General features: G+C 39.0%; 1 protein-coding gene across 2 annotated transcripts in view; it reads left to right on the top strand.

The window, feature by feature from the left end:
* The window catches only part of LOC108109603 (eIF-2-alpha kinase activator GCN1), a 41,984-nt gene extending 34,340 nt beyond the window's left edge, over positions 1–7,644 (top strand). The window contains exon 5 of one of the 2 annotated variants that reach the window (XR_005993616.1): positions 751–815. Coding sequence is in view for 1 of the 2 variants with exons in the window: in XM_041817628.1 (XP_041673562.1) it covers positions 751–7,557 (6,807 nt within the window). In the remaining variant the exon portion in view is untranslated. Of the gene's footprint in view, positions 1–750 lie in introns of both variants that reach the window. The other variant, XM_041817628.1, reaches the window with a different exon arrangement.
* The last annotated feature ends 6,880 nt before the right edge of the window (positions 7,645–14,524 follow it).

The following is a 14,524-nucleotide window of genomic DNA, read 5'->3' as shown; positions in this document are numbered from 1 at the left end:
ATGTACTGCATCCAACTATTGGGCTTGGCTTCGGATTCTAACGTCATGAAAATTCAAAGGGTTCAAAACCGGGCGTTACGCATGATTGTAAATGCGCCTTGGTACGTCAGAAACAAAGCTCTAGAAGATGACCTCCACATTCCCTCTATTAGGGAACAGATAAACAGGCACTCGAGTCGGTACAACGATCGTCTCACAGCTCACACAAACCACCTAGCCTCCTCGCTGGCTCACGCTACTATAAGAAGACGTTTAAAGCGAAGGCATCCAGCCGATCTCTGGACAAGAGGACGCCAAATTTCTCGAGTCCTAAAGCAGTAATTTAGCATTAGCATTTAGCATTGATCTCTAGTTATCTAGTTATAAAAATTTGTTAATTTCCTTCCTGTTATGTATTTATGTTATTTGTTCTATGTAGTACTCAACGTATTATAGCCATTAAGTTGGCTGATTGACGTTTAATAAATGTATTGTTATATAAAAAAAAAAAACGTTTGACCTTGTATAACATTTTTTTTGTCAATATCTATCGATTTTCTAAAGAATTTTCTAATCGGAACCATATTTCATTATTTATTAAGAAATTTAGGTTATAAGTCCTCACATGGACAGAGACGTCACAATTAATTAGAAAACATGCTTTTTTGACAGAAGGTGTGCTTTATTAATTTGCACTATCGTTTATTTTTGTTTTAATCTCAATAATATAGCAATACACTAATATAATATTTATTTTTCTTTTTATTTCAGGGTGCTGGCTATTTAAGCTTTAACAACATAGATGAGGACCATTTGGAAGAAATTTTAAAAGAAGCTGTTACCTTATTTAGGAAAGCGCTGGAGAATGAGGCACAGGAAAAAGTAATTTGCTGCACTTTGGATATGTTTGCTTTATGGACTCAAAAATTTAAAAAAGAGTTGCCAATTTTGATTATTAATATTTTTAAAGCTGGCGTTCAGCTGAAAAGTACTAATCAAACAATACGTCAAAGTTATCTCGAATGGCTTCTTTTATCAATACAAAATACCGAGATTAATAACCATGATGGAATTATACCAGATCTTATGTTATTTTATACTAAAGCATTGCAAAACTCTTCCCAATTATGTAATTTATCTGAAGCTGCTTGCATTGCCTGTATAATGCTTATTTTAGAAGAGCCATCTGAAAAGTATAGTTTTTTTTGGTCCACACTATTTGATATGAACAAAAAATATTTTTTTAATGAAAAGTTTACTGCTGTAGCTCCGACCGAGACATTATGCAATATATCACTGATGACGAGAATATTGCTTAATTCGTATCCAGACAAAATTAAAGGAGAACTAGAACCTTTAGTTCGAACGTTAGTTTATAATTTATGTAGCAATTCACTAAAAGTTAGAACTCATACTATTGGTGAGGTCAAAAAAATAATACGTGCATCAAGCGAAATAGAATTTGTTAAGTTGGCTTTACGTGAATTTGGAGATCGAATTAATTTAGTCAACATTCAAAATGACGGGGAGTCCTCCATTGATCAGTTTGGAACACCGACTCAAGCTTATGTAGACGCACTTTTGGCTTTAACCAGTTTAAAACCTATTAATCGTAACGAATCTGAAGAGGTTGTTATGGATTTATTGCTCATAGCACATCATCCGGCAATTGTGTTGAATGAACCATATTTTTGGGAAACAACAATAGAGAATATATTCAATTTTAATGCAAAACATTACATATTAGATAAAAAAAATGAAATAGTTATTAAATACGTTGATAATTTCAAAGCGAATACGCAATACGAGAATACCATATCAGCATTGGTTCGCATTTGCCCCAATCCTATTGTCCCAACAGTAATAAATCACTTAAAAACCTATCTGTGTAACTCAGCGAATTATCATGCTTCCAATGAGGACTATTTGACATTTTTGACACCAGAAGGAGAATTATACGATAAAAGTGTAATACCTCACATAGAATCACAATATGAAACAGTTCGTCTTAAAAGGGAAAATAAAGTTTACAGCTACAAGGAGCAGTTAGAAGAGATTCAACTTCGCCGTGAAATTGACGAAAAGAGAGAAAAAGAGGGAAAGCTAAAAACTATAAAGTATACTCAAAAGCAAGAAGAACAAATTAAAAATCAAATGGAAAAAGAACTTCGAGTAAAAATGCGGATCCAACAGCTTTATGAAAAACTAATAAGTAAAATTAGTTTACTGAAGGCAGCATGTTCTGGAAATGGTGAACAAATCGCTCAACATTTTCATACTTTGTTAAACGATATTTTGCAAGCTTCAAAAAGTCCTCTATGTGCAGAGCTTCTTAAAAATCTTTATATATTTCTGCATACCTTGTGCTTTACTTTTCACCCAAACCTTGGACGTAAAATTGCAGTAGCAACAATTAAGCTTCAAAACCCATCTTGCATTTTAGAAGAGGAGTATGAAACCTTAAATATAAAAAAGGTCATTAATGATGTTATATTCGACCTTGAGAATTGTATTAAATCGAACTTACTTGACTCGTCATCATTTTCATATGCGTTTGAGTTCCTAAAGCGTGCACTCTTATTGTTAAACAATGACTTGAATATTGAACTTATTTTGAAATGCATACATATAATATCTATGCATACAATGGATAACTGTAATCCTAATTATATGCCAAGATTTGGTATGTTTGAAATTTTGTTACATATTTTTAAAAGCAACCAGAATCTGGTAGCGCAATCTTCTGTTGCTATCTTAGAAGTTGCCAAATTTTCAAACGGTGGTGTTTTCTGTTCTCATCCAGATAATGAGATTATATATTTATTTCTACAAGCCTTGTATTGTAGTAATGCCGCTGTAAGAAAAGTAGCCCTACAATCCTTGAAAATAATGCTAGATGGAATTGTAAATCACATTAAAGGTGATAAAAGTCTTGAAAAACTAATTGCAATCCAATTTTGGATAGTAAAGTATGATACAGAGGAAGAAAATAGAGAACTGGCCAGTTTTATTTGGAATAATGCAGACTTGCCTTTACCTGGATATGACGATATAATTTATAATGTCACACACTCTGAGCTATGCATTCAAAAATCAGCTTCAGAATCTTTGATTCCACTTTTGAATGGCGATGAGACACTTATAAAGTGCGTAATAAAGAAATTGCTTTCTATTTACAATGAGCAATTGTCACTAATACCCCCCGTATTGGATCAATTCGATCGTGAAATTGAGCCCGCTACCGATCAATGGAAGCCCCGAAGAGGTGTTGCTATTGCATTCTCCACTATAGCTTCATTATTATCTATTGAGGATATAAAGGTAGTTGTGAATTTTATGGTGTCACAAGGACTTGGGGACAGAGAAGATATCGTACACAAAGAAATGTTGGCAGCCGCTTTAAAGATAGTTGATTTACACGGAAATAAAACTATATCAATTTTGTTACCTGTGCTTGAAGACTTTCTCGATAAAGCGCCAAAGTCTCAATGTTATGACACCATTCGTCAAGCTGTTGTTATTCTTATGGGCTCGTTAGCACGGCATTTGGAAAAGGATGACAAGCGAATAGATCCAATTGTCAAACGGTTATTAACAGCACTGTCTACTCCTTCACAACAAGTTCAGGAAGCGGTATCGAACTGTTTACCTTATCTTATGCCATCCGTAAAAGATGAGGCCCCTGCAATGATAAAAAAATTGTTACACTCTTTGGCAAAGTCCGACAAATATGGAGAGAGACGTGGAGCGGCTTATGGTATTGCCGGGATAGTTAAAGGCCTTGGTATTTTATCATTAAAGCAACTAGACATTATGTCAAAACTAACAAGTTACATTCAAGAAAAAAAAAATTATAGGTCCAGAGAAGGAGCATTGTTTGCTTTTGAAGTTCTTTGTACTACACTTGGTCGTTTATTTGAACCATATATAGTACATGTATTGCCCCATTTGTTACAATGTTTTGGTGATTCCTCCCAATATGTAAGACAAGCAGCCGATGATACTGCTAAAGTAGTTATGGGAAAACTTTCGGCACATGGCGTTAAACTAGTGCTTCCGTCTCTGTTAGAAGCTCTTGACGAAGATTCATGGAGAACAAAAACCGCATCAGTAGAATTATTAGGTGCTATGGCATTTTGTGCACCTAAGCAACTTTCGTCTTGTCTTCCCAGTATAGTTCCAAAACTAATTGAAGTTTTGGGAGATTCTCACACTAAAGTTCATGAATCAGGTGCAGAGGCTCTTAAAGTAATAGGATCCGTTATTAAAAATCCTGAAATTCAAGCTATTGTTCCCGTACTTTTAGATGCATTAGAGGATCCATCTAACAATACTTCAACTTGTCTGCAAAGTTTACTGAAAACAAAATTTATTCACTTTATTGATGCTCCGTCATTAGCCTTAATAATGCCAGTGGTACAACGTGCCTTTATGGATAGATCAACAGAAACTAGAAAAATGGCGGCGCAAATAATTGGAAATATGTATTCTCTTACTGACCAAAAAGATCTTTCGCCGTATTTGCCCAGCATTATTCCTGGCCTAAAATCATCCTTATTAGATCCAGTCCCTGAAGTGCGAGCTGTATCGGCTCGAGCCCTTGGTGCAATGGTAAAAGGTATGGGAGAAAGTTCATTTGAAAACTTATTACCGTGGCTAATGGAAACTTTAACATCGGAGTCAAGCAGTGTGGATCGCAGTGGAGCAGCGCAAGGTCTCTCCGAGGTAGTTGCAGGACTTGGTGTCGAGAAGATGCATAAACTAATGCCTGAAATAATTCTGACTGCAGAACGAGTAGATATAGCTCCACATGTGAAAGATGGGTATATTATGATGTTTATATACATGCCTGGAGCGTTTCCAGAAGAATTTACACCATATATTGGGCAAATAATCAATCCGATACTGAAAGCCTTAGCAGATGAAAGCGAATATGTTCGTGATACTGCTTTAAAGGCTGGTCAGCGAATTGTTAATTTATATGCAGAAACTGCGGTTGCAATTTTACTTCCAGAGCTTGAAAAGGGACTTTTTGATGATAATTGGCGGATTCGGTATAGTTCAGTTCAATTACTAGGAGACTTATTATATCGTATATCTGGCGTATCTGGGAAAATGACAACAGAAACAGCAAGTGAGGATGACAATTTTGGTACGGAACATTCACATACAGCTATTATTCGCTTTTTAGGCGATGAACGTAGAAATCGGGTATTGTCAGGTCTTTATATGGGAAGAAGTGACGTTTCATTAATGGTCCGTCAATCTGCTTTGCATGTTTGGAAAGTGGTTGTGACAAATACTCCACGGACTCTACGCGAGATTCTTCCAACGTTGTTTGGTTTATTGCTTGGATGCCTGGCAAGCACTAGTTATGACAAAAGACAAGTAGCTGCGCGTACTTTGGGGGATCTGGTAAGAAAACTAGGAGAAAGAGTTTTACCTGAAATCATTCCTATCCTTGAAAATGGCTTAAACTCTGATCATCCTGATCAACGCCAAGGAGTCTGTATAGGCTTGTCAGAAATAATGGGTTCTACGTCAAAAGAAATGGTACTTTCATTTGTAAACAGTCTGGTCCCAACAGTACGTAAGGCGTTATGCGATCCCTTGCCCGAAGTTCGAGTAGCAGCAGCAAAAACATTTGAGTCCTTACATAGCACAGTAGGCTCTCGAGCATTAGATGACATTTTACCATTTATGCTAGAAGGTCTCTCCGATCCGGATCCCTTTGTTGCTGAAAATACTTTAGATGGACTTCGACAGGTAATGTCGATTAAATCAAGGGTAGTATTGCCATACCTTGTGCCTCAATTAACTTCCCCGCCAGTGAATACAAAAGCGTTGTCTATTCTCGTATCTGTCGCTGGTGAAGCGTTAACGAAATATTTGCCAAAAATACTATCTGCTTTATTGGAAGCCCTATCAGGAGCTTATGGATCTCCGAATGAAATGCAAGAAATAGATTATTGTCAAACTGTTATATTGTCAGTAACAGATGAAACTGGAATAAGAACTATAATGGATACATTACTTATTTCAGCAAATTCCTCTGAGCTATGCACTCGAAAGTCCTCAGCAAGCCTATTATCGGCATTTTGTATTCATTCACCAGGAAATTACTGTCAATACATTCCTCAACTTTTACGATGCCTTCTTAAGCTGTTGGCTGATAACGATAAAGATATATTACAGAAATCTTGGGAAGCTCTCAATGCAGTAATTAAAGGCCTGAATGCCGCTCAGCAAATATCTCACGTGTCTGATGTCCGCCAAGCAGTAAGATTTGCAGCAAGTGAACTTAAAGAAACTGAGCTTCCAGGTTTTTGTTTGCCAAAGGGAATAACCCCACTGTTACCCGTATTTCGCGAAGCTATTTTAAATGGATTGCCTGATGAAAAAGAAAATGCAGCACAGGGACTAGGTGAAGTTATATTCCTAACTAACGCACAATCATTGCAGCCTTCTGTTGTACAAATAACAGGTCCGTTAATTCGAATATTGGGAGACCGTTTTAATGCAGCGGTTAAAGCCGCTGTATTGGAAACATTATCAATTTTACTAAATAAAGTTGGTATTCTATTGAAACAGTTCCTACCACAACTTCAGACTACATTTCTTAAAGCACTGCATGATCTAAACCGAAACGTTAGAATGAAAGCTGGGAAAGCTCTATCCGAGTTAGTTGCAATTCACTCTAGAGCAGATCCATTATTTAATGAAATTCACAATGGAATTAAAAACTCAGATGATTCTTCTGTAAGAGAAACAATGCTCCATGCCCTTCGCAGTATTGTAAGTCGATCTGGGCATAAAATGTCTGAACCAATAAAAAAACAAATTTATATCACTTTATTAAGTATGATCGGTCATCAAGAAGATATCACCAGAAACGCGGTTGGGGGATGTTTAGGGGCGATATTAAAGTACACAGACCCTGGGCAAGTCGATGATTTATTTAATAATTTAATACTGACGGAGCGTATAGATGATATTTTAGTAAAACATGGGCATTCAATAGTTTTATTTGTAGCCTTAAAGGAGTGTCCCAAAGCAGTACTTACTTCAAATCTGGAAGAAAAGATTAAATCTTATGTTTTGTCTCATATTTTATCAGATAAAGCCCCTATTTCCTGCAACGCAATAAGAGCTGCCACTTATCTTTTGGAACATTATATTGTTAATAACTGCGAACTGCCTGTTAATATTATAAGTGCGCTAGCTAGAGCTATGAATCATTCTAATAACGATGTTAAACAGTTGGTCGCTAAAAGTTGTACCCACCTGTCTAAATCTTTGACAGATGATCAAATTAACCTTGATGTTTTAAAATATTTGGTCCCTATGCTAGTAAACGGAACTAAGGAAAAGAATGGATATGTAAAATCAAATTCTGAACTAGCACTAATTTCAATTTTAAGGTTAAGAACTGACGACTCTACATTATCAAAAATTTCAAACCTCCTAGAACCGGGCGCTAGGGAATCTTTAAATGAAGTAGTAACTAAAGTTTTAAAACGTGCCACTTCGCAGTTAAGTATCAAAGAGGAAGAATTGGATGATACATTGCAAACATAATATTAATAATGTAATTTGTTTTATATATATCACATGTTATTGTAATTCAATAGATTTTTTTGTAAATAAAGGATTTTATAAATTGGATCATGCGTAACAATATTTTATATATTGAATTGGGGGTAAAAAGGCAATTGAAGTACAAAACGATTAAATTCAATTCTGCGCAGTATTTTTAAAAAAAACATAAGAAGAAACTATTCTAAAATATATGTTTATCAACTTTTCTTGCGCCGCCTGTAGCTCTAACTGTGTAAGGCACGCATGAGCGTTACAGTGGACATGGCCGAATGTTGAAACAAACTGGAGCTGTGTTGGCATCCTTAAAAACTGCATACCTAGTCCCTTATTATATCTCTTATAATTTCAATGTTTAATTAAATCATCTAATTTTTCTGCTGATAAATATATATATACATTATATGGTCGGAAAACCTTCCTCCATATATGTTTTATACTTAACGAATACATTATTTATAATATAGAAAGACGGTCGTCGCCCCGCTTGGCCCGCTCTGCTCAAGCTTGACATATTCTTCTTAGGCTTAGGTACCATGCCCGGGCAAAATAAAATAATTTTCGTTTATAAATGATCGGAGCTGCCAACTTTACTAAATTTTCCTAATTCTCAATCTTTACGAATTTTGCTAGTTTATGATTTCTAAACACACCCGCCCGGAGCCCCCTTGAACACGTACAAAAAATTTCATCATAATCGGACTGTCCGATTACGATTCTATAGTTTAGCGATTAGAGATAGGAAGTTGAGATTAAGTATGAAGATTCTTGAGGTCCGTACGCATCGCAAGTTTATTTCAGCATGCGGCCACACCCACTCTTACGCCCACCAAGCTCGAAAGACGGTTTTCGCATTTTCTAGAGAAGCTGATATCTCGGTAACTATGAGTGATAGAAAGTTCGGATTTTATGCTGCCTCAAAGGCAAACTGTTTTTCCCATCTAGCCACGCCCACCCTAAAGCCCACAAAACCCAGAAAACCAAAAATGCGAACATCTCGGGACTTATAAGAGCTAGTGTTCTTAAGAATACGTATGATGCAACTGCAACTGGGCACGGGTTTTCATCCAGCCACGCCCACTACCGCGGAAAACAGTGGCGTCTATAATATGAATGCCTTCGTTTGACCTTGTATAACTTATTTCTGTTAATATCTATCGATTTGCCAAAGATTTTAAATCGGAACACTTTCGCAATTCATGAAATTTAATTTAAGTTATAAGGCCTCACATACTCAACATACTTTCTCTGACAATAGGTGGCGCCTTGTGAAATTCCGCTAGCAAAATGAATATTTTAAAATGCATAAAACAGTAACGGGTATCCTATTGTTAAATATATAAATGGAAATATTTTTAATAACTAAATCTATTCACTTTATTGGTGCTCGGTAAATAGCCTTAATTACGCCAATGAAAATATGTATTCTCTTACGGACCAAGCAAATACATATTTCAGATCTCATATCTTCCTTGATTTTCCTTATTAAATCCAGTCCCTGAAATGCGAACTGTATCTGTCTCGAGCGCTTGGTGTAATAGTAAATAGTATGTAAGAAAATTCATTTATTACCGTGGAAACTTTAACAAGCAGTGTGCCTTGCAGTGGAGCAGCGCTTTCTCAGCGGTAATTAATGTTGAGAAGATGCTTGAAAAAAATATGGTAGAACGAGTAGAATGTGCTGCATTACGAGGGTGGTCCGATAAATACTTAGCCTCGTCGGCGTCACTATTGCAAGAGAAATTTACTATTGTATAGTACATTCTCGAAGACGGCTACGGTCGAAATTTCAGTCGAATTGGACTCGTAGTTTTGTTTTGATTGTGTGTAAAATCGGACGTGTCTGCGGATTTTAGAAAAATTGAGAAAAAGCAATATCGGTCTGCAGCGAAGTTGAAGAGCGCTTGGATGCTGTTTACGGTTACTCTTCTCCTTCGATGCTGACCGTCAAAAATTTGTTTAACGAGTTTTAACGTGGTCGCACGTTGGATTTTGATGAGTCACGCCCATATGCCCCGACAACGCGACAAAAATCCACGATTTCGTATTGGGAGACTACCGATAGAAGATATGCGAAATAGCTGAGGCAGTAGGCATCTCGAAATACCGCGTGGGTCATATCCTGCATGAAATTTCGGGCATGAGAAAGCTGTCGGCGTGATGGGTGCCGCGTTTGCTCACTCCGGACCACAAACGCAACCGTGAGACCACTTCAGAGCAGAGGCCAAATTGGTCTACCCCATCCACCATATTCTCCAGATTTGGCCCCATGGGACTTCTTTTTGTTTACAAACTTAAAAAAGTCACTCGCTGGACAGAACACTCACTGATACAATTTGAACATTTTTTTAAAATCTTTGGAAAGTTCAACTTTCTTTCCAAAAAAGACAAGGGGACACCACTTGCTAAATATACAAATTGTTAGAAAAAATACGAACCAAACAAACAACGTATTAGTATAAACACATAGTATTAACCTGAAGAATCAATATTCATTTTGAATTAGATTATTTCATGATTTTTTGTCCTGGATATGCCAATTTAAAGTTACACCACTACGTTAACAGCTGTTATATTAGCACTAAATTGGTAAGTTAACATTTTAGGTACTAACATAGCCGTTTGGTCATTTCTTAACATGGTAAGATTGAAAAATCGCGAAAAATTAGTTTGGTCAAATTCCACAAAGTGCATTATAGTATTTAAATACGCCTGGAGAATTTTTAAATAATTTAATCATGAAATAATCCGATCATGAAAGCTCTTTAGCTCCTATCAAATGGTTGATTCTCTAATTATTGCGATGATGAATGGGAAACAGTTGTTGAATGCTCTAAGACTGAGTCTGACTTTATTGAAAAAATGTTCCGTTGCTAACTGATTGAAGCTCAATTGGATAATAATCTGTTACTGCCCTCACAATCCGATAATGAATTGTTGTTAGGCAATTGAAATTCACATCAGTTTTCATCGCTATACACCGTTTGGTGATCGAAGGAGATTTAGGCATATTCTGTTGATACTGGCAGCATTTGGTTTGGTGATAAGTGATCTCGTATTTCCCAAGCTGCCCTTTTAGTTGTTTTGAGATGCTAAAGATGGGCTAACTGTGTGGTGGCGAATATCAATTAGCATGTTGTCAACATCCGTTTTAATTTTAATTTCTGGTACTTAATACCGTTAGCTGTACCGTCAATACCATATATGCTTGTGTGAAGTGTTCGCCCTGATACTTCCTTCAACCTTTTGCTTTAGGCGCGTATCGGTGGTTGACTTAATCCTCTTGATTACGTTGATGGTTGAGTCCAAAATTGATGTTTGATTTTTGAATAGTAGCATCTTCGTTATGACCCATTATCCGTCGTCTCCTGTGATAAGGATTCCCCATCAGTATGGATTCTGGCACTGAAATCATAAACCCATAAATTATAGTTTTTAAATCAGTGCACGTTTTCAAAGAAGTAATAAAATGTGACGATTGTGTCATGATTAGTTTTCCGACCCCCCTATCCGTTATTTGGGAATATTGAAATGTATCAATGTCAATTTCTATACATGTAAGCCTCTGTCTACGTGTGTGCGTGTGTATGGTTGAGTGGTAACCCCAGATGTGTGTGGAAACATGACGTGTGGAACCGATGAGGAAGATCCATTCCAACACATAGATAAAAAGGATACACATTAGTGATTAAAACATTGTTTCCCCCACTCCGAAACCCATTATCAGTCGTCTCCTGTGATTAGGATTCCCCTTCACCACCCCCGCAGATCCTTTTAGTGAGTGTGGATTCTGGCACAGAAATCATAAACCCATAAATTATAGTTTTTAAAATCCGTGCACGTGTTCAAAGAAGCCGATGGGGAACCGATATACGTTCATGGACTCACCATAATAAAATTGTCAAGTGCATATTCAAGTATGAGTCAATGTTTCAAGTAGTTTATTCAAATTTCAGATTTTTTAGATTTCAGTAAGTAAGGAGAGAAGGGATACAAGTAACGTTGCAGTAATTGTTTTCTGAGAACATGTTTCTAAGATAATTCTAGTAGCTAGAGCATATGACATAGGCTGATAATAATACATCAGTTTTACGTTTAACTGAATTGATTTTAAAATTTTAAATACTTATATGCACGGATACTCGGTATGTATGTGTGCGCCTGAGTCTGGTATTCTATAAGATCCTCCCTCCATTGTTTTTTTGAAAGACATGACCCTTTGCTATCTCTTGGGCGAGTCCGCCTGGGAACTCACCCCTGCCCTAAAGTGTGCGCTCGGGTCTGCTTGTGTGTGGAGCTGCGAACTCACCCCAACCCTCAAGTGTGTGCTGATATCTGCTTGTGCGCGGAGGTGTGGAAATTTATTTTTAAGCGTTTTAATGAAAAGTTGCAGTTTTTAACTTACAATCGTATAAAGCATAAGGGCAAAAGGGCTTGAAAAATGTTTTCCAATGACACCAAACACACTTTTTTTTTAGGGAGGGTCTATATTGAGACCCCCAATTACCGAAATTTTTGCAGCTTGGAGTTCAGTTCGTCGTGTACGCTGACTTTGAATGTGTACTGGTGGTGGGTATAGACATTCTTTGATGAAAAGAGACAGTTCTACATGGCGTTCTGGCTGATGGAAAAAAGCTACGAGGTTGTGGAATTCCGTCCCCATATGAAATTAAATAGGTTGCTTAATACCTTAATATACCCATATCCCACATAGATATACAAAGGCAAATGACAAATACTTAACAGATTTTGATCCAACAAAGTAATCATCTTTTATAATGTATTTCTTCCGTTTTGTTTGTCAAATAGTTTTGCATTTAAAGAGGATAAAGTTAAAAAATAATAGCTGACCTCGGGAACAGAAAAAAATTATGTAATCCATTATAGAAATTTGCAGCAATGCATACAAAATGGGTTAATATTAAGAAAGATTCATAGAGCGGTTCGCTTTTTACAAAAACCTTGGCTAAAGACTTATATTGACTTAAATACTTTACATTACATATACATACTTTACATATACATATATATAAAACTGATGATTTTTATAAGGATATTCGTGGTGATATTGAATCAAAATTTGATATCGGTAGTTAAGTCAGTATTAATAGGAAATTTATTATTTTTTAAGTTATCCGATTTTTGGCCCATTGAAGTACGGGCTTATTAATCGCGGGTATGTGAATGCCCCGGAAAGTGCCTTTTCATTGTCTTGTGAATAGTAGGAGGGCACACTGCCGTAAGAAGAGGAGGAATAAACCGTTCCGTTCCGTACGCCATAGCCATAGGCCTTTGAAGTTCACCTTTTTTTGGACCTACGCGTCGGGGGAGCCGTTTAAGGCAACTCCGCACATCACAAGACGACATCTTTTATTCGCAGTAATAGGGAGACTGCAAGGGCAACTTGCGCTGGAGGACGGCTTGACGACCAGCTATAGAGTTGCCAGGAGCGCACGGAGCGCAAGGAGCGCCAAACACTGTGTACGGACGGAGACGCAGCCGGCGTCAGTTCAGAACACGCAGCCAGCGTCAGGTTAGGAGGCGCAAGGAGCGCCGAGCATCAGCGGCAGCAGCCAGACGGCACAGGTCCACCATTTTGGAGCGCTAGGGCAGCGCCATATTTGGACCATATTTATTTGGAGATGCAGCGTTCCCCCAGGAGGAGTTCCCGGCTGATCGGAGGGGAAGCCACCCCTACAACAACGCAGCAGCCAGCGAGTAGTGCAGCAGAAAACCGGCCAGGGGTTAACATAACCACGGCGGCGGCCATTTCTCACCCAGCCACTACAGCGACTACAGTAGCGTCCCAACCAAGGAGTACTGTAACAGCAGCTGCGAGCTCAGAGCCGGAGGTGGGCCAGCCACCCACGGCGTACCATTTGGATAGGATCACGGCGTTGGAGAATGAGCTGAAGCAGGTTAGAGCCATGAACACAACGAGCACCGCCAATTGCGCCCCAATCGCAGTTGGCCCAAGCGCAAATGGCGCCAACAGTGGAGCGTCGGGGCGGCCGCCATCTTGGCGCGGACCGCCATTAGCCACATCGAACGGTGAGGCCCCAACTAACGGGGTCGGGCCGGTCCCACATAGCGGTGTCGGTGCGAGCAGTGCGGCCTACACGCTGCCGCCATCTTGGAGTGGACTACCGTTACTAACGACTAGCAACCCACTGTGTGCTACACGTGCTGCGCAGACAGCGCATGGATTCGTGCTACCGGGCGGGAGCATCCACAACGTGGCAACTGCATCGCCATTCGTGGGATCTTACGCCTCGATGACATCGATTGGAACCCAAGGAGCGAATGGGCCAAGGAGGCTCCCGGACTTGCCTATATTTGGAGGGCAGGCAAGGCCCTCTTGGCCCATCTTTAATTGTGCATTTGTGGAGACGACCCAAGCGTACAACTGCACGGACCTGGAGAACAACCAGAGGCTGTTGAAGGCGCTGAAATATGAAGCACGCGAGACAGTGAAGTCGCTGCTGATTCACCCTGCGAACGTCAGAGCCGTGATGGAGCAGTTGCGCTTTAGGTTTGGCCGACCGGAGCAGCTTATACGCAGCCAGCTGAACAGCGTGCGAGAGGTGCCGCCGATAAAGGAGCAGAACCTGGCGAGGATCGTTCCCTTCGCAACAAGAGTGAGTAACCTCACGGCCTTCTTGCAGTCGGCGAAGGCGAAGCATCATCTGGGAAACCCCACCCTCATGGATGAGCTTGTGGCAAAGCTTCCCACCAGCAAACGAGTGGATTGGGCCAGGCACGCTGCATCGATCGAGCCCTTTCCCACTGTAGCGCACTTCAGCGTGTGGCTACAGGAGTACGCAAACATCGTGTGTACGATTTTGGACGTCGAGGGAAAGGAGCCGAGGCTTCGAGTTCTACACGCGAGCGTCGACCATGACGGATACGAGCAGCGGGATGACCGGCATAGAGGTTGTCCAATTTGTGG

The sequence above is a fragment of the Drosophila eugracilis genome, unplaced genomic scaffold (assembly GCF_018153835.1).
Source record: "Drosophila eugracilis isolate 14026-0451.02 unplaced genomic scaffold, ASM1815383v1 contig_1775, whole genome shotgun sequence".
Classification (NCBI taxonomy): domain Eukaryota; kingdom Metazoa; phylum Arthropoda; class Insecta; order Diptera; family Drosophilidae; genus Drosophila; species Drosophila eugracilis.
Note: the sequence above shows the minus strand (reverse complement) of the source record. Positions and strands in the feature narration are given on the sequence as shown.